The 22,790-nt window shown below is 39.6% G+C and overlaps 1 protein-coding gene across 3 annotated transcripts; it reads left to right on the top strand.

The window, feature by feature from the left end:
* On the top strand, window positions 1–17,127 carry tmem184ba (transmembrane protein 184ba). Of its 3 annotated transcripts, XM_042507828.1 has the most exons (10): window positions 23–71; window positions 159–326; window positions 382–447; window positions 6,505–6,738; window positions 7,418–7,583; window positions 13,312–13,402; window positions 13,603–13,770; window positions 14,001–14,170; window positions 14,265–14,459; window positions 16,556–17,127. In XM_042507828.1, exons 2-10 carry the CDS (start codon window positions 201–203, stop codon window positions 16,783–16,785), a joined length of 1,446 nt encoding a protein of 481 aa, XP_042363762.1. In that variant the 5' UTR covers window positions 23–71; window positions 159–200; the 3' UTR covers window positions 16,786–17,127. The 3 variants fall into 3 exon arrangements, with proteins under 3 accessions (XP_042363761.1, XP_042363762.1, XP_042363763.1); XM_042507827.1 differs by having other exon boundaries at window positions 1–326; XM_042507829.1 differs by lacking the exon at window positions 23–71 and having other exon boundaries at window positions 239–326; window positions 402–447.
* The last annotated feature ends 5,663 nt before the right edge of the window (window positions 17,128–22,790 follow it).

The following is a 22,790-nucleotide window of genomic DNA, read 5'->3' as shown; positions in this document are numbered from 1 at the left end:
GTCAGCGGAGTGGAGGGAGAGGAGCGGACAGGAATGACGGAGTCAAACTCTACAAACACCGACTGTTGACGGTATTAACACAGGCAGAAGGGCTAAAGTGATTTTAGAGAAGTAGTTTAGCATGTTAGACAAACTTAAGTGGTAAGTTTTTGCGGCAGACGCAGAGGTTGACGGAGCGGTCCGCCGAACGTTAAACATGGATGTCCGGGGAGCAACGGTGCAACGGCGACTCTGAGAAGGAATTAAGGCCGTTTCTGGGTTATTTCTGGTCGGGAGTTTGGCTGACGGAGCTGAGGCGGATTTTAAAGCAGCAGCCTAGTTACCAGGTGAGCCTCTAAAACACTTTAGCTTTACGCAACACTGTGTTTACCCTGCTAAAAGTGTCTCTTTTCACATTCCAGGTTTAAAATTCAAGTCTGTGAACTGTTGTGGTGGCTGTTAAATAAGGTAAATGGTGGTTCATAACTTTTTACTCTTTCTTGCATGTTAGCGTCCATACCAGTCAAGTTTAGGGACTGTTAGTTATTTATGAGAGGGAGGCTGTTGGTGCTAAAAGGGAGGGGCAATTGTTTAAGCACAGGGGAGTTGTCTTTTTATTATTTTTGACTGAGGGGAGAGACATAAATGAACATATTTTGTACTTATTTTACCAGCCAGGTTTCTGTGAACCCAGTGTTTTGTTTGTTTGTTTTGTGAATTCAATTTCTACACATTTTTTGCAGTCTTTCTTGTTTTTATATCTGTTATCCATTTGTTTGTGCTTTTTATTTTTTATTTTTATATTTGCAAGATATTTTTTAGATTAAATGTGTGGGTATTTTTGGAAGGTGTTTTATATTTATAGACTACACAATAATGCATGTGTTGTCAATCTGTTAACACAAATCTTTGTCCATATTTGTGTGATATTAGGGACTGTTTGTTATTTAGGGGACTGAAGGGGTGGTGCAAAAAAAAAAAGGGGAGGGGGGCACATGTCAAATCATTTTTTTTTTTCCGGATTGGGGAGGGACTTATGTTTTTAATGAGTCTCAGGGAAGGGACATACAATTTTTAATGGCTGTGTTTTACCACCGGCATGTTTTAGTTAAATATCCCCCAAATTACACCATCTGTCGTATCCAGAAACTATAAAAACAGGAATTAGAAAAAAAAATAGAATTAGCCACAGCCAGCAAAGTTTTAAAATCTAACAACTAAGTTAAGGTGATGGGGAGGGTCATGCATTTTCCCAGAGTCACCCAGAGAGGCTCAAGGAAAAATATTTGTGCTCAGGAAGGGTCAAGATAAAAAAAAAGCAAAAATAAAGTCACACCCTAGTCACGCCCCACCTCTGATAACAGACAGAACAGTCTGTAATTGTGGTTCATTTGTTTGCATTTTAGTGCCCGTATCTGTCTACGGAGATAGATTTGTCTCAATATTATGTGTATGGACAGATTGACAATTCATGCATTAATGTGTTATCTATAAACACCTTCCACCACAATAGGGCTGTTTTTTATGTTTTCCCTTCTTTTTTGGCCAAATTTTAAATGAGATGTAGAATAAAGTGATTTTGATGAAATATCACTATTTAAGGCTCAATTTGGTTATGTTTTATTTGTGACAGACATGTTCGTCCCACATCATGTGTCTAAGTACTGTCAGATCTGCTAATACACAAATACGGCAACAGATTTTTCTTAATATTATGTGTGAACAGATCAACAACCCATGTGTTAATGTGTCATCTGTAAATATAAAAGACTTTCCACGAATCCTGAAAAAATATTTGTAAACTCACAAAAATATTTGACAAACATAAAACAGATCTTGAAATACACACATAAATTTAAAATGTAAACCCACAAGTGTAAAATTTAAATTTGCAAATATCTGCTTTTTATTTATTTGTTAACCAATTTACCCTTTCAAACCTGAGCAAATTGGCTTTTGCCTAAAACTTAAAAAGAAATAACACAAAGAGCAATTTAACAGGAAAATTAACAATAACTTTTTAAAAAGGTACAAAAAAAGGCTAAAAATTGGTATAAAAAACAAAACAAACAAAAACAAAACAAGGAAATTACTTGAAAAAATGCCAAATAGAAAAACAACAAATAAAATAATTTTAATAATTATCAGTTAAAAATGATAGTTTTCTTGTCATTTTTCCCATTTAATAATTATGCCAACTTTCTTTTTAATTTTTAACTAATTTACAGGGAATTTTCCTGTCACCTTTCCCACTTTTCCTTGCAATTTTTTGAGTTTACAAATCTTTTTTCTGTATTTATGGAAGATAGTTGATCTGTTCACACAAATGTTATTGAGACAGATCTATCTCCATATCAGTCAGTCAAATATGCCCGCAGCGCTCATTCACAGCTGTACAATAAAACCACTGTTATGGAAGTAAAGACTGAAACTGATTTAGAGCCTTTGTGCTGGATAAATCCCAGTTGTTGTTCTTCCAACCAGTATGATAATCCAGTCTGGCTGTCACCCATATCATTACTTATTATGAATTATAAACACAACTGGTCTGCCCCCCCATCACCCCTTTCCATCTGTTGCTTTGCTTTATTCCTAACCCCCCGCCTGCCTCTCTGATATATTATTCCTCTGTGTGTGTGAGACTCCATGACCTTTTTTGCCTTTCAAATGAAACACACAGATGTCCCTTTGCTTCAGCATCATTTCACTGTCACTGGCATTGTGTGTGTTTGTGTGCGTGTGGTTGCTGATGCCTTCACTTCTCCTTGTTGACATGTGGATCTGCTGATCCCTGGCAAACCAATACAAATGACCTGCTGTCTGATACACACACAAACAGCAAAACTCCTCTCAGTCTCATATATAAGAGCAGCTTAATTCATTTTATTCAACCACCAAATTAAATCACTTGATTTTAATGCAATTAGTGTTGTAAAGGAATAAAGGTTCCTGCCGTTTGTTTAGTGTGCTGAGTGACTTATGTGTGTCAGGCGAGGCATCATAGGTCAGCATGAAGCATAGCCTCTCCCCCGTTTCTCATTCAGTGACCATTTTTAGCACATACACCCACTCTTTTTATTATTCCAGGGTTCCCACAGATCCTTAAAAATCTTAAAAAGCATTCAGTTAATTAATCTATTAATAAGGCTGTAATTGGAAGTAAAATGTCTTAAATCAATATTTGAAGTAGGATAATTGGAAACACTTTTTTCTGATGTTGCATCATAAAACTTTAAAATAATAGGTAATATAAATTTTGATGCCTTTATGAACGCTTTGAGAAAATATCATCAAATTTGACACAAATGTCCATTTGGAATCAAGGACTAACTGGTTCAATTTTGGTGGTCATATGTTAAAGATCAAGGTCACTGTGAACTTGCATCCATCTTATACTCACGAACTTGATATCTTAAGAACACCTTGAAGGATTTTTTAAAAAATGGCACAAACATTCACCTGGACACAACAGTGTACTCATTAGATTTTGGTGGTCAAAAGTCAAGGTCATTATGACCTTATCTGTCTTATTCTTGTGGACATCAAGAACACCGTTAGGGCTTTTTTTCAACTTTGGCACAAAAGTTCTCTTTGGCTCAATGATGAACTGATTAAATTTTGGTGGTAAAAGGTCAAGGTCACTGTGACCTTGCAGCCACCTCATTCTTGTGAATGCAATATCTCAACAATGCCCTGAGGTAGTTTCCTCAAGTTTGGCACAAATGTCCACTTTCACTCAAGAATGAAGTGATTGCAATTTGGTGATTAAAGATCAAGGTCACTGTGATAACTCAAAATTTTGTATGCTAATTATGACAACATATCACACAAATTTCTAATAGGATAAAATGATGAAGTGATTACATTTTATATCCAAAAGGTCAACGGTCAGCTTTACTGTGACATTATAATGTCCTGCAAAAACGCTTTTCTCGCCATTATTCAATGTCATATCTCAGGAGCAGAAGGGGAGATATTAGGTCAGATGCTGAATTTGTGACACTAATCTCAGTTGATTGTATAGATCTAATGTGCTGCGGGGGGAAGATGTGTGTGAAGCATTCGTGTTTTCACAGCTATAGAGTGAAGCTGTATATGCAGCTTTACTGGTGCGCAGAGGCCTATAACCACAAGGCATTAATTCTGTTTTATTCTTCAATTTGGGTAATTATAAAACTAGTCTTAAATTTCCTTCTAAGTGACATTTAAGTCTTAAATCTAAATTTCTTAAGGCTAGGAACCCATTTGTTCCCTCTATTTGTGTGTGATTTATGAGCATCAGCCCCTATTCCACCTCCACAACACCAAGGTCTCCGTCTTCAAGCTCAGTCCCATATGACAGCTGCCTGTCTGTGTACAAGAACAAATCTACCCCGAAACCATGACTGTGTCACCTTGGGGACGGTGACAAGCTGCTATTGCTTACATAATATGTCCCCTGGCCACTTCAAGTCCAGTCATCTTCAGGAGCTTGAAGTGGCAGGACGATTTTTTTTCCAACCTAAATTAGGCTGTAGGCTTTTGATCCTTGTTCGACAACAAGAATAATAATAATAATAATAATAATATATTTATAACGACCTTTTCAAAACAGAGTAAGAAAGAGCTCGACAAGGCAACAAAATAATGAAATGTCATAAAAGTTTTAAAAAGGAAATGGAAAAAAAACGAGACAGGGTCCTCACATAAAGCTGATCTTGCCCTACTGTAGAAAGATTCACCTTTGAAATTTGAAGCTTTTGCTCAAGAGGTACAAAAAAACCTACAACTACCAGAATGCACAGCTCCACAGCAGAGCAATAAATGCTGGAACCGGTGGGTGACATAATGCAAAGTCATCAGTTTGACACAACTGCAGCTGGCTTGTAACAAATGGTCCAATACAGTGCAGTGCATTCTGGTAGTTGTAGGTTTTCTATCACTTTAGCAAAAGTGAATGCCACAGTCTTATTCTCTGTTTTCTCTGGTCATATAGCACCAACTTTAAAAGTATTTGTGTCTTTCTTTTGCAGAGACAGACCAGTTTTATTAAAAGACCATCTTACTAACAGTGAAATCTTAAAATTTATTCTAAAAATCTCAAATCTAACATTTTCTATAGAGACTAAAAATGAAGTGATGTGATGTCTTTGTTCAGGTTAAAAACCATAGCAGCTGAATTCTGTACAGTTTTAAGTCATTTTATTAAAATATGGAAAGATGTGTGTGCATATGAGGTAGGAAAACATGTTTTGTATGCTGTAAATCAACATTTAACATCAACATTTTAGGTCAATACTGTTGTTTTAGTGTGTTTTGGGAGTCCATGTGCAATGTAATTTGATTTTTAAAAACTTCACCTTTAAATGTCAGGTTTTGTTGGCAGGGTTCGTACAAGGTGCCTGAAGTTGTCACTCAGATTTTTAAATTCTAGAATAACTCAGAAATTAGGCATTTTTTTTATTTGGTCCTTGACCAAATAAAAAATGTTACAAAAAAAGTACATGAGATAATTGAGAGGAGAACAGAATAATAACTTTTTTTATGAAACGTATTAGGAAAATATTTTAGGAAGCCAAGAACGGCTGTGCTTGTAATTATTCTCCAATGCTGCATGAGCGCTATGAGCTCAGAACGCCAATTACTTGGCAAATGCCAGTAAATAGTCAGCGCCAGGATATTTGGCCAGACTACAACACACTTACACCAGAGCAGAATTAGCCATTAACACGAGTTTTGAGCTGTAAATAAGCAGCTGTGTGTGTGTGTGTGTGTGTGTGTGTGTGTGTGTGTGTGTCTGTTGATGGTGAAGCTGTTAAATCGTTTTTTTTTTTGTTAGTTGCGGCACTGTGCTCTGCGCTCTAATTATTGTCCTTTATTTTGTCCTTTGCAAATCATATACCTGAATAATAACAACCAGATGATTAATAATAAGTTAATTTAAGGCCCTTGTAGCATCTTTGAACCATTTATGAATTTGCACATGCTCACTTAACAAATGGTTTTGGAAAAAAAATGAAAAATTTGTGCTTAAAAGTGCTTGAATTTGACTTGCCCCAGTCTGTACAATCCTTGTGTCAGTCCTGCTTTAAATATCAGCCATAAAAGACTAAACAGTGCAAAAAAACACCAGAATGCTGTGCAACTAAATGACACAGTGCTGTCTGTAAACTAAAAACTAAAAACACACACGCTTCACCTAAAACCACAGCTGACAATTGAATGTTTGGGCATGTTATCTGGAAGTGGTCACATGGCATTCTGGGCGATGTAGGAACTCACAAAAACGTATTTTCTCTCCATACAGTCCAACACAGATACCGTTCTAATGACACACATCCTTGACTCATTGTGGCCTGCAGTGTATCTGTGTTTATCTTCTGCTGTCTCAGATTAGGCATTACATCTCTGACAGAGTGTGTGATCTATACTCCAGGTTGATGATTACTCCTGAAACATAATGCTCATACTTGTCGAATTGTGTCACAGCATTAAGTCACGAAAAAGATTTTCCACATGACACCTTATTATCTGTATCACCCCCAGATGTTCAAGCTGTGGAGGCGAGATGTACCGCTCTCAGAGAGGCTGGGGGAGGACTCTCCTCTGGCCGCAGCGGCCGTCCCCCCGCCGACCGCAGCCCCAACGGGCCCCAACATTTCATGGCTCCCCGAAGCCCCACTGCTGAGCCAGGACCAGCCGATCTTCCTCATGACTCCTGCAGCACAGGCTGTGTCTGGCTTCTTCGTCTGGACCGCACTCATCCTCACCTGTCACCAGGTAACTGTTTTGTGTGTGTGCGTGTGCGTGCATATGTGTGCGAATATTCATGCAAGGATGCGTGCGTGTGATGTGATTCTGCAAACACATCTGCTCAGGCCCAGAGAAGGGCAGGGGTTGCCTGGCAACATCTCTCCGCAGGTGTTTGTGATACAGAGCATGAATGTGCACACACACACAAAGGTGAAACTTGATCCAGGAGGATGAAAAGCCTGTGTGGAAAAAAAACAACAAGCAGAATAGAGTCAGTTTTTTCGGTTCGCACATTTCTGTGAGATGATGTCGGTGAGGTAATGTCACGTATTGATTGTTGAGGTCAGTGACATTGACAAACTGACAAGACTGCAAAGAGACATTAATGACTCACAGGACAAAAACCTAAGCATTTTCATAATAACTGTAAAGTTTATATTTCAGTTTCCAGTTGTTTTAAATATCATAAAAACTCTTTTTCCTGCCTGACTTGTAGACTTGCTGTCTTGTGATAAATAATTGTTATTTCAATACTGAGTGGAAAAAACGTCAATCATTGAAAATCATTTTGGCCATAATCATGCAACCCTATTCTAATGTAATTTATCTATCTAATGTATCAATTTCAGTTGTTTGTGTAAAAAGTCTATTTTGCCTAAATAAGTCTCAATTTCAGTGTTTAAAGTGTCTCTTCTGTCTGTCCCAGATCTACATGCATCTGCGTTTCTACAGCTCACCGAGGGAGCAGCGCCACATCGTGCGGATCCTGTTCATCGTTCCTATCTACGCCTTTGACTCTTGGCTCAGCCTCCTCTTCTTCACCAACGACCAGTACTATGTGTACTTCGACACCGTCAGGGACTGCTATGAGGGTAAGGACATGCTTTCATTCTGTGGAGCTCAGTTTGAGACTCGCAGGGATGATGCAGTTTTGTTTGGCTCAGCAGAGGGCGGGGGAAATCGATGAACTGCTGTGACTGTGCAGTACACAAGAGCAGCTCTAAGCATGCTTGTTGGAAGGCTCTTATGGTTGCACCAAAAAATAGCCATAGACACCCCACATTAGGTAAAAAAATGGCATTAACATTGTCGTGTTTGGTAGCTATCCTACTCTGTCCTGAGACACTTAAAGTTGTCTTGAATAAAAATGTATTTTACTTTGAAACCATCAGCAGATAAAAGTTACTGATTAAAATCCTTACCAGCTCACTGTGAGCATCTTTTCCAGTTGAGTTGTTGAAACACACTGTGATCGGAGCAGAACAGTCTGTCCATCCTTAACAGTTAATTCCAGCCGCTCTGTCAATGTTTATTTAGCAAAGTACCCTCTCGCCCTTATTAGATTCCTATCTTTCCTCTAGTTCACCTGCTTGTAAGGGGGGTGAACTTGGTGAACATTTAAATTATTAATTAAATATGATCAATAACTAGGATAAACTTAAAGACAACAAAAGAAAAAAATAGCTACATTTACTTACTTAGACACCTCAGGTGTTAAAAATGTAGGTGTTTCAAAGTACAAATATGGGATTTTAATGATATACAATGCAGGATTAAATAAGAAAGAAAAAATAAAATAAACATTATCTAGATAGACACACAGATGTAATCCCTCTTAATCATCACTTCTGACCCGCTCTCGGTGCGTGGTGGTGTATTTTTCGGCAGAAACTCTGCTCTCTGCCTTGATTTTCTTCATATTTTCTGTGGTTGTGATGCTCATGAGCTTATACCCCCAAGCACTCAGGTGAGGTAGCAACCAGGTGCCAGACTGTAGTCAGCAGGTACATTAGAGATGCAGTGCTGAAAACAACAAATACAGGGAGGCGAGTCAATCTGGTGTTGGCTTTTCCTTTCACATTCACTGGAGAGCGTGTTTGCAACTCTCCATCTTGATAGAATAAAAAAAAAAGTTTGATTTTGCAGAGTGCTTGTAGGTCCTTAAAATGCCTCAAATTCAATTTTATAAGTATCATTAGTCCTTAAGCTGAAGTTTTGGGGCCTTAATTTACTCAAACATTTTATAGAGTCTATACATAATATATAGTGTCTTGGTGACTGGGACTTTTTTTTTAAATTGTAACGGTCCCACATTCTAGTTTGTAATTCCTTGTCTTCAAACACCACAGTCTTGCTGATTCTTGTTCTGCTTGTTCAGAATTTTTTAAATATCTGCACTGATTGTAAAGTGTCCATATGATATAATTCCCAATTTCAAGTGTGTTTTACAGCTTCAGAGTTTTTGTAATGTGCACATCTCCATGGATGTAGATCTCAGATATGCAGTTTTAATATCATTTTGACTTGGTGAGACTGGAATCTAGTGGAAATGATGTAAACATGGATGACGGGCTCACTGCTCACTGCAGAATCAGGAATATTTGTCTCAGGTCATAAAAGTTGATGTTGACGTGGCAGCTTTGCTGAGCAAACAGTTGACGCAAACAAAACAAACACTGTTGACGCTTTAAATCTCTGACGCCTCTGTCTGCCTCCGCTCCTTTTTCTCCAGACTCACTTGTGATGTTCAGGATTGAAATAGGCCGCTCACTGTAACACTGAGCTCGGGCGTCACTTCCTGTGATGGCGAGTCGATGATGTCACATGAATGTGGAGTAGAGGCTGTGGTTTTGGCAGGAAGCGTTGTCAGTCGTGGTCATCATATCACTCCCTCAGACAGATGGCTCTCATCCTCCTCCTCCTCTCTTTGACGTAATCTCCTTTCTCCTTACTGTGTTTCCCACACCTTCAATCTTTTTCAGTACTTTTCCACCCTCTCCTCTTGTTATCGCCTCATCGTTGCCTTCCCACAATACAGCTGAGCCCAGAGTTTTTCCTGAGCGAGGATGGCCAACCTGTTGCATGGCAACCGCGCTCGCAAATCTTCCTCATCAACCAGAATCAGATAATGAGATTCTCCCAACCAAACTTGCCGCAAAGTTCTCATTGTATGTCGGCCTACTGTGTCACTGTGGCAACTAGTGCTGCGGTCGGGATCCTTGGAGAGAAGTGAAAGATGGTAAACACAGTGAGCCAGTCCAATGGCTCAGCTGTCATTACTCAGCTACGTGCGCTCGCTTTGTGTCTTAGTCAGACAGGGAACTGGCATGTAAGGCATCTTATCACCTGAGTATTGTCTGACAGGCATGATGTCAGTGACGTGAGTGTGTGTGTGTGGGTGGAGTAGAGCTAAAGTCAGCTAGGGGAGGAGAATATAATAATAACAGCTGATGTAACAAGAATCACTGCCAGCACCACAGCTGCTTTGAGACACACAAACGTCCTCCTGAACGTCTCACCCACACACAGGATATATCACATTTTCACATGTATACACACCCCTCTCACACTCACCTCATTTTACCGCACAGTCACACAAACACATCCCCTCCCCCAAGAGAGTATGTGCTAACAGGATTAGCTTGGCTGTGTTTTTATGAGCCCTTTGGTCGTCATCACCGTCTCACTGAAGCAGCACAACGCAGAGATAATCCACTGGTCACAAGAGACCGTCAGGTGGAGATCTGTCACTCTGGGAGATGTGTGTGTGCATGTGTGTGTGTGTGTGTGTGTGTGTGTGCGTGTGTGTGTTTGTGTGTGTGTGTGTGTGTGTTTGTTTGTTTTGATCTTCTATCCATCTGAGATGAGTTTCTCGCTCAGGAAGTGAAGATGTTTCTGCAGCTTGAGTCAGAAATAAATTCCTCTTATAATTTAGTGTTCATTGGAAAGGGAAGATTTAATTTTAAGCTTGTGTAAGCCAGTAAAGTACAGATGGAAACACAACTCGGTTATCTGTGCTTTGTTCTCTTTATTTGATACATGTTTAATAGCGTTTTATTTCATCTCAATCCATTCTGTATTAAAGTTTCACCCCCAAACAATTTTAATCAACAAACTTAAATGTGAAACTGAGGTTAATCTGATATTTAGAAAACAATGGAAAACAACAAGCCCTCAATCTGGGAGAGATTTACTTGGAAGATTGTCACTCTTTTTTTCTGTATTCCTGCCCAGAAGAAATCTTATTCAAATCAGGCTGACTGCTGGTAATCTTTCAAGGACAAAGATGTTAATTATTTCAATATTTCATAGAGGTGTCTCCCTTTAGCCCCTTTTTTGGGCTAAAATCCACGACATCCTGGTAAGTGTTTGTTCAGCCAAAATCACTTAATTTTGAGCTCATGTACCTGATTAGTCTGGAAAACTTGAATGGAGAGAAAAAGGATAAATAATTGTTATAAATCTATTGGTTGCCTGTAAGGAATCCCTAACCAAGAAATGGCTGAAAAAGGAAGTACCTAGTTTTGATGAATGGATTGACAGGCTGCCAGAAAATACCCTCCATCTCAGCCCAAGCAGCGCTCGATCATCACTCCAAATAAGTCCATCAATTTTGAAAGAGAGGCTGAATAAACAAGAGATGGCAAGCAAGAAATGGCCAAAGTAACATTTTCACTGGTCTCCACGTTGCTTTCCTCTGTTTATTAAACTGTTTCCAACTCAAATCTGTGACGCTGAACGTGACACACCAGTTTAAAAAAACAAAACAAAAAAACCCACAAACTCCGAGACATACTTGTCTGCTGCAGAGCTGTGCACACAGCTTCGGTTTACTGGCCAAAGAAAAGGAGTCTATCAGCTATTTTTAACAGGTTTTTCCATTTTTTTAAAAAAACTTTGTACATGCATTAATTTTTGTGAAAAAAGGGAGTAGGACGAAGATTGATCTGGATAGGGTGTGCTTGCGGGTTTTCTGCAGTGTCATTTTATTTGACTCCATCTTCCTCAACAAGAGGAATCCACTCAAGTTGCTATAAATGCTCACTGGTCCTGCAGAGTGATGTCAGGGTGGCAGGCTGCAAGTAAGAATGGATGCTGAAGAACCTGCTCTGTATCTAGCTGCAGCATCTTCTTCACCAGATAGATGCTGCTCTCTGGTGTCCGTATTTCATCTTCATCATTCAGGCAAGGTCATTAAGACACTTCTCTTATAAGAAAACGGCTCTGGATGGCTGTTCTTCTATCCGTGTACCATTTCCACTGTTGAGCAGATAGTCTGCTGGCTGACCCTGAGTCTCTATGAAACTCAGCACATTCTAGTCCATCTCTTGGAATACAGCGGGTACTCAATAGCCAATTCTGCAACTACCAGGCCCGGAGCCCACATATCGATGGCCTCAATTAATGGAATATGCAGTATGACCTCTGGTGTTCTGCACCAGGCGTCCTGGACACAGACACCAGGCTGAACAACAAACACAGGACGTGCCAGGCTATAATCAATAAGAGTGAGTGTGGTGTCTAATCCTCTTTAAACTTTGAGGTCAGGCCTTTGTACAGTTTCTGAAACGTTTTTTAAGAAGTGACACCTTGTCATACTGTCATGCTGAAATAGTATAAATCTGACATTTTCCATTGGTGTCAAGTGTTATCAGCTGCTGCTTTTGAACAGGAATCAGTCTGTTGAACACTACATGTAAATAGCTGTGCAACATGTTGTCCAAGCAAGTGTGACAGGAAGTGATGTGTGTTTCTGCGTGGCAGCTCGGGGGTCCGTGGGCGACTGAATGATTCACTCTTATTTGTTCTTTAGTCTGTGGTATTACAGTTTTAACAGTTTTCTCACATTTGCCATTTGAAGTTACTGTTGCGCAAAATTTCCTCATGCTTTAAATCTGTTTCCAGACACAGTAAAAATGTATTTGCTACAGTAATTATTCGCATGATCATTTTGAGATTATGTCTTAAAGCAATACAATAAGAAGGCAATAAGATAAGAAGGCTCCATTTAGTCATGGAGGAAGAAATTCTGACACATCACAATAGGAAAAGTGTGATAGCTAAATTCCATTTAGTGGCCTCATTTTCAGAGTCCTGGTGGTGTTTATGTTGTCTTTTTAAGACCAATAAATAGAAAACAACAATACAAACCAAAGATGCAAGAGATGAAGACCACGCCCTTGCATCTTTGCGCATGTCAAGGGCGCTGTTGGTACACCAGTTGGTGCAGTTTTTGTCAGAGTTTGCGAGAAGTATTGAAATCGTATATACTGCAGGAAGTAGTGCTGCTGGAAATGACATTTTGTCGCGACAACTTCCTATTTTACTGCGAAATGTGCAAAATGTGCACCACAGCAACGCAGTCAGAAGAAAACTCCTAATTTTCACCAGGAAGCATCATCATCGTCAAAAGATTTTTAAAACAGATTTGAGGTGGATCTGGTCGACTTCCAAGGAGGGATACATGGGATGTTACATGTGCATACAAATGTTCGTACATCTTAGTGGAACATACCACGGTGGCTACTTTTTAAAAAAAATGTAGGGGGAGCTAAAGATCTGTTTTTGACACCTGAGCATGAAATCCCCTAAAATATCAAGTTTTTCACCAGCTCTGATGAGTGTGCAAAGTTAAGTGAGTTTCAAAGCACCTTTAGCCCCTCAAAAATGGGAATATTGTACAAAAATATAATTCCTAATGTTTCTGTAGGGTCCTTGCACTTTTTGGTGCAAGTAACCACACAATTCCAAGATCAAGCTAAGCACCCAAAAACAAGCCAACAATAACAACCAACCCTTTCTCTCCTTGTTTCTCCACAGCGTTTGTGATTTACAACTTCCTGAGTCTGTGCTACGAATACCTGGGAGGAGAGAGCGCCATCATGGCTGAGATCAGAGGGAAACCTATCGAGTGAGTCTCACATTTCTCCAGTTGGGAGAATTAGATTCTAAAACAGTATTAGTTTTCCAACCTAGCATGAAACAGGGGTGTTTGATCATGTGTTGTTGTTTTTTTCAAAGCAATTATTGTGAACATTTTCCGTTTTCCTGCACACGTCATTCCACACAAATATCAGAAACAGCGTTAAAGCGGTCGTTTTGTCTCATCAGGTCGAGCTGTATGTACGGTACCTGCTGTCTGAGGGGAAAGGCCTACTCCATCGGCTTCCTTCGGTTCTGTAAGCAGGCCACTCTGCAGTTCTGCGTGGTCAAACCGCTCATGGCCGTCATCACGGTCATCCTGCAGGCCTACGGCAAATACAAGGACGGAGACTTTAAGTAAGTGCTGCAGACAGGGAGGTAGATGAGAGGTCTTTAAGCCGAGCCTGGCCTGACTTTTAATTTTCAGGTTAATTGAATGTCCCAGACTGATCGGCTCCTGAGTTAATCGTTTCAGTTTGGGGCGTTAATCTCTAATGGGAGATTTTGGCTTTCAGCATGACCTACAATAATAAAATCAACAGCAGCACCACTGACGTTGTTTTGGCCGACTTCTTCTCTCTCAACAGCGTTGCCAGCGGTTACCTGTACGTGACCATCATCAACAACATCTCCGTCAGCTTGTCCCTGTACGCCCTCTTCCTCTTCTACTTCTCCACCAGGGAGCTGCTCAGCCCGTACAGTCCCATGCTCAAGTTCCTGATGGTCAAATCCGTCATCTTCCTCTCCTTCTGGCAGGGTAGGGTTAAACTGCACCATACACATCGTGCTTTTTATTCATATAACGTTTTTGTTTTATCTTCACTGTGTACTATCTTATCGTTTGTGGTCAGGCATGTTGCTCGCCATCCTGGAGAAGTGCGGGGCCATCCCTCAGATCAACTCAGTGGAGGTGTCCGTCGGCGAGGGGACAGTCGCTGCTGGTTATCAGAACTTCATCATTTGCATCGAGATGTTTTTCGCGGCACTGGCTCTTCGCCACGCTTTCACATACAGAGTCTACATGGACAAGAGTCTCGATTCACAAGGTGAGACAGAGGAGAGAGAGAAACAAGTACACAACGTTTTGAATGTAATCTGATTTTCAGAGATAAAATAACATGAGGTCGCTATGGCTCTTGGTGCTTTAAAGAACCATCAAAAAAATTAAAGTGACTGATGATGACATTATCATGTGAAAGTGAGCAGTAAAGCTCTGAGGAGCTGAATGCCCGCCTAATAAACTTGACGGTGCTGCTCTTCATTTTAGTAGCCAGCTTAATTTAAGGGTGAGAAATCACTTTGATGGATAAGGTCAGAGGCAGACGTAACATTACTATAGAGCTGACAGGAAGTAAACAAACATGAAGTTGTGCAGGTAAACCACACCAGAGTTTACTGCATGTCTTACAAAAGGGAAAACCTAAAATATTCTCTTTATCTCTTCCTGTCTGTCTTACGGCATGATTTACCTGTCTCTATTCTTTCAACCACAACTCGATTTACTTCTTCCCCCACTGATTCTTTGGTTTTTTTGGGGTTTTTTCTGCCCGTCACTGATTCTTTTGTTTGGGTTTGCTTTCCTGTGTCTCCACACCCATCTTTATTTGTCTCTTTCTTTCTCTGCTGCGTGGTAAAGGACCTGTTCCTACACACGGAGAGTTTGGTAGGTTAAACAGGGATGACGTTTTCACTCCACATTCAGCCCCCTCTTTTTCTTTCATGTTGTTTTTAGTTAGTTGTATCATTCAGAGAGGTATGAAGTTTCTGTAAGTTTTGTTTTCGTCCAATGTGATTTGGTTCTGTTTGCCTGTAGGTGTTGCTATTAATTTCATCCCCATCCTATTTTACTTTTCCTTTTTATACTGCTGCTTCCTGCCTTGTGTCTTTACATCACTATGTAGTTAATCTTATGTCCCTCTCCATGCCCTCTCTCTAAATCACATCCACTGTCCCTTTACAACTCCTCCTTTTCCCCAAATTCTCTTTGACCCATTCCCTGGTTTTGTCTCGCTGTTCAATGCCCTCTAAATCACTGATGTTCCTCTCCTCTCTATTTTTGTCCTCTCTTTTCCTCTCCCACCCTTCTTTCCTTCCACTAAATCACTCTTCCTCCCAGTTTTCTTTATTATCTCTTCTCTTTTTCCTCGCTTTTCACTTCATTTGTTTCCACATCCCTGCCTGAATCACGATAAATCCACATTCCTTAATGTTTTCCTCCCTTTTTATTATGCCTCCTCTCAGGCCTGTGGCCGTAGGCAATAAGTTTTAGGGCTGCCCGTACGTACATCCCATTCTTGTGACTGTAACATCTCAAGGAAGCTTTGGGGAAATTTCCTTAAATTTGGCACAAACGTCCATTTCTCAATAATAATAAGACTCAATAATGAACTGAATAGATTTTGGTGATCAAGGGTCACTGTGACTATGTCTGTTTCATTCCTGTGGTGAACATGGTATCTCAAGAACGCCTGAAGAGATATTTTTTTTTAAATTTGGCACAAACGTCCACTAGAGCTCAACGATACTGATACGAATTTGGTGGTCATAGGTGAAAGATCGCTGTGACCTCATACGTCCCATTCTCATGAACACAGTATCTCATGTACAGCTTTAGGGAATTACCTCAAATACACATCTGCTTGGACTCAGTGAAAAACTGATTAGAATTTAGCAGTTCAAAGGTCAAGGTCACTGTGCCCGGTTTATTCTCGTGAGGGTGATATCTCAAGAACGCTTTGAAGGAACTTCCTCAAATTTGGCACAAACGTCCACTTGGACACAAAGATGAACTGATTAGATAATAATTCTAGTTTTCTCTTCCACTCTTCTCTCCTTCCATTAAATCACTTCTCTTCATCCTCTCCTCTATTCACATTTCTTTCCTCTTATCGCTTTCTATTTGATTTATTCCCACATTCCCACCTAAATCCCCATAAATCCACTTTTCTTTAATGTTTTCTCTTTTTTATTTTTTCTTTCCTTCCTCTCCATTTCTCTTCTCTAAATCACCCCTATGCCTTTAAACACCCTTTATTTCCTCTCCCCAATGTCCTTTTTACACTTTTCCCCCTGTTAACCCCGTTTTCTTTCTTTCACTTCTTCTCCTCACCTCTAACTCTCTCATCTCATTTGCCTCCCGCAGGCCGTCGTGCCCCAATGAAGAGCATCTCCAGCAGCCTGAAGGAGACCATGAACCCGGGCGACATGGTCCAGGACGCCATCCACAATTTCTCTCCGGCCTACCAGCAGTACACCCAGCAGTCCACACTGGAGCAGGGGGCGCCGCCGCCCGTCACTCGCACCCACAGCGCCGTCAGCAGCCGTGGCGACACAGAGAAGACCCTCTTGCTCAGCTCCGACGACGAGTTCTAGAGCAGGACACGTTCACAGCTGAATCTGTTTCAGACTGTTTTAATGGCGGATGGTTATTGATCCTCCTGTGCAGCCGTCCCTCTTCAGTGTGTGAATGATCACTGAGACGTTTCATTTTCCTGTTTTTTGATCACAAAGGATTTGTGTGTCAAACTCTTGCACATTGAATCATACTTCACTTTTGGAAGTTTTCTGGCTCGGACAGAGGCCTAATTTCAGCTCAGTCATGTGGCGGTGTAATTTTCCTAATGGATGTGTTTTTTTTGTTTTTGTTTGCATTTTGAACTCCCTGTTGTTTTCAGATAGTCATTTCTGCCATTAAAATCTTTTTTAAAAGCTGAATTTCCAGGACTGGAAATAGAAAATGTCAGAATTTTATAAATGTTTTGAACTTTTACTTATATTAATATATTAATTTGCAACAAATAGTTCTTCTGCAGATATATTTTTCTGCTTCAATTAAACAGAGGCTGTTGTCACTATTGCAGCACTCATGAAAATGTGATGTGAAGTTAGGCGGAAAACACACAGACAGATGAATTATACGTAAACTGGGGAGCCCCTGGTGCAATGTGGGATTTTAAGGGACAGCCTTCACTGCAGTGTGGCGATGGATTTAAAGGGAAACCAATTCATAAACAAGAGTTTATGTCAGTTTTATGGATCACTGTGTTACTGATATTTAGAGGAACACATGAGAGCAGATTACGAGTCATCTGGTCCAGGAGTGGAGCAGAGCTGGTTGGGATTATACTGGTGTAATTGGGGCGTTATATGAATGGGCGGGATTAAAGCTGGAGCTGGTTCACTCAGCTAGTCTGCAGGCCTCAATGTAGGTTAACAAGACTGAGGGAAAAACAAGAGCAATATAGGTTAAAGCTAACTGTAGATGCTTTTTCTCAGTATAGGAGCTGTATGTGTCCTCTGTATACAGGATTCCAAATGTTTAAGGGGCACATTCAAAAAAAGTGATATTTCAAGAACGCCTCAAGGGAATTTCTTCAGTTTTGGCACAGAATTACACCTGGATTTGATGATGAACTGATGAGATTTTGGTGGTCAAAGGCCAGGGTCGCATACCTTTTAAATCCCACTCTCACGAATGTGATATCTCAAGAACGTCTCTAGGGAATTTCTTTAAACTTGGCACAAACATCCACCGGGGCTTAAGGATGAACTGATCAGAATTTAGTAGTCAAAAGTCGCTGTGACCTTGTAGGGCTCATTCTTGTGAACGCAATATCTCAAGAGCGCCTCAGGGGATTTTTCTCAAATTTGGCACAAACGTCCACTTGGACTCAATGACGAACTGAATGGAATTTAGTGATCAAAGGTCAAGGTCACTTTGACCTTGCATCCGGCTCATTCTCATGACCACAATATCTCAAGAATGCTTTGAGGGAATTTCCTCAAGTTTGGCACAAACGTCCACTTGAATTAATATTATTATAAATTAAAAATGTGAAACGCAGACATTTAAAGTCAAGCTGAAATTTAGGTTTCAAAGAGGAAAAGATAAATACAAACTTGCACTTTTTCTATTTGATAATTTGTAGAAAAGATTTCAGCACACTTAAACCTCTGCAGTGTCTGACTTTTTGTTTTGAGCTTTTGGTCCATCAGACCTTCATCACAGTGCACATGAGTCAACACTGGACAAGCAGGTTAGAGTGACCAACCCCGGTCTAATCACTGGCAGTATGCAACACACCTGTGCACAACCCTGGTGGTAAAGGCTTCACCTCTTGGGAATTGTAGTTCTTAAGTACTGTCTGGCATCTCGTGAGGCATACAAATGGAAGCCATACTTGTTACAAAAACAGGTGGAGCACTTATATTAGTGCCAAACTATTTAATCAAAAATGGGGCTTTGAGATGGATCTGGCATAATCCATTGTAAATCAGAGATCTGCTCAGCGCTAAAAACTACAATTCCCAGAGGGTGGAGCTTCTACCACCAGGGTTGTGCACAGGTGTCTGCATCTTGTCATTGATGAGACTGGGGTTGGTTCCTCCCAGCTGCCTGTTCAGTGTTGATTCATGTGCGCTCTGATGAAGGTCTGACAGACTGAAAGCTCAAACCAATTGAAACACTGCAAAAATGTAAGTGTGCATAAATACTTTATACAATTTTTAGTTTTCTGATGTTTCCAGTGCCGTTTTTTTAATAATTACAAGTTTGTTTAAATACATTTAAAATGCAAAGAGTTTATGGATATACTGATGTCTTATGACCCGCTCTCAGTTTCCCCTTTTCCACCAGATTAGTACTGCTGCTTGAACTGGTTCTGCTCAGTGGAGGCAAAAATTGTGTGTTGTAATGATGATCTACTTCTTTTTAATCCAAAAACAAGCATGGACCAATTATTAATGAGACCACCGCACGCTTTTTCCCAAAGATTTCTCACTTCACATCTCCATTGTTGGGTCTTTCCAACCTGTAGATTATGACACTAATGTCGTCATGGTTGGGACCTCAGGTCAAAGAAAATCTGTTATTTTTTGGTTCTAGCTAGGGAACTAACTCTTTGGGTTTCAAAGCAATTTATTTTTGGGTGGAAATGTTCTGAACAGTACAGAATTAGATTCTGGAACTGGGACAGAACCAGTACAATGCTGGTGGAAAAGGGTCAAGTGTGTAGCGATGTATTTTCTTCAGAGATTCTGCCTGTATTTTTGGTATTTTCTGCATTTGGGACATTTGTGGGCGTGCACCCCCCTTTATAAAAAGCCAGATCATAGCATTCAACGAGTGAAACTGGGGTTGACTTTTAGTTTCACTTCTGCTTACAAACGTGTTCAAAAACAGTAACCGACAATCCTGCAGAGTATACCTTTAAATTTGTTTCAGGAGTTTAATCCCTTGAAACCTGAGCAAAAAAAAAAAACAGGCTAGTAAACAGTACAAGAAAATTAGTTCCCTAACCCTACCCTGACAAAAAAAATTCTAATTCTGTAACTTTAATTTTAAATATGCAATTATAATCATTCAAATTATATTTTTTCCCTAGCTTTTTTGTTTTCCCTTGACTTAAATCTACTAATTTCTTACAAAGTTTTTTGTTACCTTTTTCCCCATGTTTTCAAAAGAATTTGCACTCATTTGCTCAGGGTTCAAAGTTTTAAATACTTGTGAAAGGTGTCTGAAAATGATGTCACTCCAGGTTTTAAAGGGTCACTTTCAAGGTTTTCAAATAATCCAATCCGTCTGTCAGTATGGTGTTCTGGAGTGGCTTTGGATATTTAAAGAAAGACTAAAATCCATCCGAGAGGACGTGCGTTTTCTTGTGTTTGTCAGGTGTCAGTATTGTAAGTGCTCTGCTCATAAAATCTTCAGCTTAACTACATTTTTTGCACATTATACAGTTCTTTGAAAGCGAAAAACAAACAGCATATTAGCAGAATACTATGGAAAATATATTCACACTTCAATCTTGTGCATTTACAATATGTTTTTTATAATATTCTGTGAATAACTTGTAAACTTTGTATGACTTGGATGCTCTTCTCTTCTTCCAGTCAGTCTTTTTTTGTCCGATTTAACTTGACCACAGCCAGAGCTGGTTTTCTCTCTCTCTTTTTTTTTTTTTAAATATAATTGAGTCATCCGAATGAGTCATGCCGACGTGTTTACTGTAACTGCTGTCACTGCTCTGCTGTGGCCCCATGTGAACACCAGGGGGCCGCGTGGAGGAGCCGCACACACACTTATCTCCACACAGTCAGGCAGTTATCACACATTTAAAGCTCGCTGCCCATGTGCCGGCTTTGTCTGAGCTGCAGGTTTTTATCTGTCAGAGAGATGAAGTCAGCCTCAGACTGGTCATAGGTCTTTTTATTTCTGCTCCTGCCTGACATCATGTTGGTTTTAAATAGGACAGAAGCCACGTCTGTGCACAGGGGCCTATTTTTAGACGTTGCTGAGTGTTGTCTGTGTAACTGGGTCGCTCCATGACTGAGCTTCATTCAGCAAAAATGACCTTGTAGGTACTTTTTATAAATGTGGGTAAACTGCAGTTATTTTTGGTTTGAACTTTTTGTGCATCGGTTGGTGTGCTTCTGTAAATGTAGACATTTTCATGCTTCAAACCTAAAAGAAAAAAGTCTTATCAGGGTGAAAACAATGATATATGTCAGGCGCACCGCACTATGGCTGCCATAAGTCACTCTCAAGCTTCATCCTCTTTCTCTGCGATGTGTGAGACGTCCTGGTGTAAATGAATCCAGCTGCAGACTGATGTTGTAAATACAGATGTAAGTGCTGTCCATGGGAGCTGTAGTGGTGTATGTTGAAATAGTCATATATGCTGTAAAGACGGGGCACGGGATACAAAAAAAAGACCTAGTTTTGTATTTTTATTTCATAACTGTGTTTTTTATTTCAATGACTTTTTAGGGTTTCTTTGTATCTGATAAAGCTGCTTATTTTATGTCAAAATGGAAAAATATCTGATGCTATAATAAAAGATATTTAGTCTGATATGTAAGTTAACTGTCATCGTTTTTTTTTTGTGATATAGATTTAAAGGTCCAGTGTGTAGAGTCCTGCAGCCCATAATCATTAACGCTGTTGTTACCTCAGATGCTGAGTGGAACAGGCAGAGCTAAAATGACCACTGGCTCTGGATTGGGCCTCTTGTGTTTTTGCATCGGTTACTGTAGTTAACAGCTTTCTGCAACATGCAGCATCAGCAAAAGCATGATAGTTTAACATGTCTCTGGTTTATCTGTGTTTTTACTAGTTTTAATCACTTGGTCCATTTGATTTGGAGAGGAAGAAGAAAACCTGCACGTCCGGATCAAAAGGTGAGCACACATTAAGTTATCGGACAAAAAGACACAACCATCAGAAACAAAACAATAAGTAACATGGTAGCTGTCTATGGTTCATGCTAGAGCTGCAATGATTAGTCGATAAAAAATAAAAACGCCCACTATTTTGATAATTGATTAACTGTTTCAGTCATTTTTTCCAATTAAAAATGTCATGCATTTGCTGTAATCAGCTTACATGTAAAAATCTTCTTTGTCACTTATGACAGAAAATGAAGAATCTTTGGGTTTTGAACTGTTGGTTGGACAATGAAAGCAATTTGAAGACGTTACTTTGGGCTCAAGGAAACTGTGATTAGTTTTGTTTTGTTTTTTTTGTTTTTTTACAATTTTTGGACACTTTAAAGACTAAAATGTAAATAGATTAATCATGAAAGGAAATTTTCTCAAATTTGACTCAACAGTGGACTCATTCTCATAAATATCTCGAGGACACCTCAAGGGAATTTCTTTAAATTTGGCACAAACTTCTGCTTGGACTCAAGGATGAACTGATTAGAATATAGCTGTCAAAGGTCACTGTGAGCTCACAGAATTTGTTTTTCGCCATAACTCAAGAATTCATATGCTAATTATGACAACATTTAGCACAAATGTCTAATAGGATACAGTTTTAATCAAAAAAAGGTCAAAGGTTAACATCTGTGACATAATAATGTTTTGCAAAAAAGCGCTTTTCAGACCATTTCCCAACGTCAATACCCAGTGACAGAAGGGGAGACATTTGGTCAAATATTGAATTTCTGTGTGAAGCATCTGTGTTTTACTGGATGTGAAGTGTAATTTGAGTGTTACGCTGAGGCTTACCACAACAAGGCAGTAATTAGAGTTTTATGACTAATTTAGTGAATTTGCAATGATGATTCTCACATTTTAAAAAGTAACATTTAAGCACTTAAACTCTATTTCTACTTAAAACTCGAGTTAATCTGCTGATCTGGAGACTAAGATAACTGGTGCAAGACTTCCTGTAGATCCACTTCCTTTCTGAACCACAGCGAGTGCATCTGCTGTTCCGGATTGGCCCACAACCACTAACACACAATGTTATGTACAATATGTACAACATTTATTATAATTAATATATAAAATAGACAATGTACTTAAATTTTCACAATAGAAAAAATACAGGTAATAAATACAAAAACCATTTTTGTTTTGCAGGTTATTAC

This window comes from Plectropomus leopardus, chromosome 19 (genome assembly GCF_008729295.1).
Source record: "Plectropomus leopardus isolate mb chromosome 19, YSFRI_Pleo_2.0, whole genome shotgun sequence".
Lineage (NCBI taxonomy): Eukaryota > Metazoa > Chordata > Actinopteri > Perciformes > Serranidae > Plectropomus > Plectropomus leopardus.
This window is presented reverse-complemented; position numbering and strand designations above follow the sequence as displayed.

What these genes read in the sequence shown, in the direction of transcription:
- tmem184ba (XM_042507827.1), top strand. Translation starts at nt 201, where the DNA reads ATGTCCGGGGAGCAACGGTGCAACGGCGACTCTGAGAAGGAATTAAGG. An exon ending in CGTCAGGGACTGCTATGAGG is followed by an intron (nt 7,584 to 13,311) that starts GTAAGGACATGC and finishes GTTTCTCCACAG; the next exon opens with CGTTTGTGATTTACAACTTC. An exon ending in CTTCCTCTCCTTCTGGCAGG is followed by an intron (nt 14,171 to 14,264) that starts GTAGGGTTAAAC and finishes GTTTGTGGTCAG; the next exon opens with GCATGTTGCTCGCCATCCTG.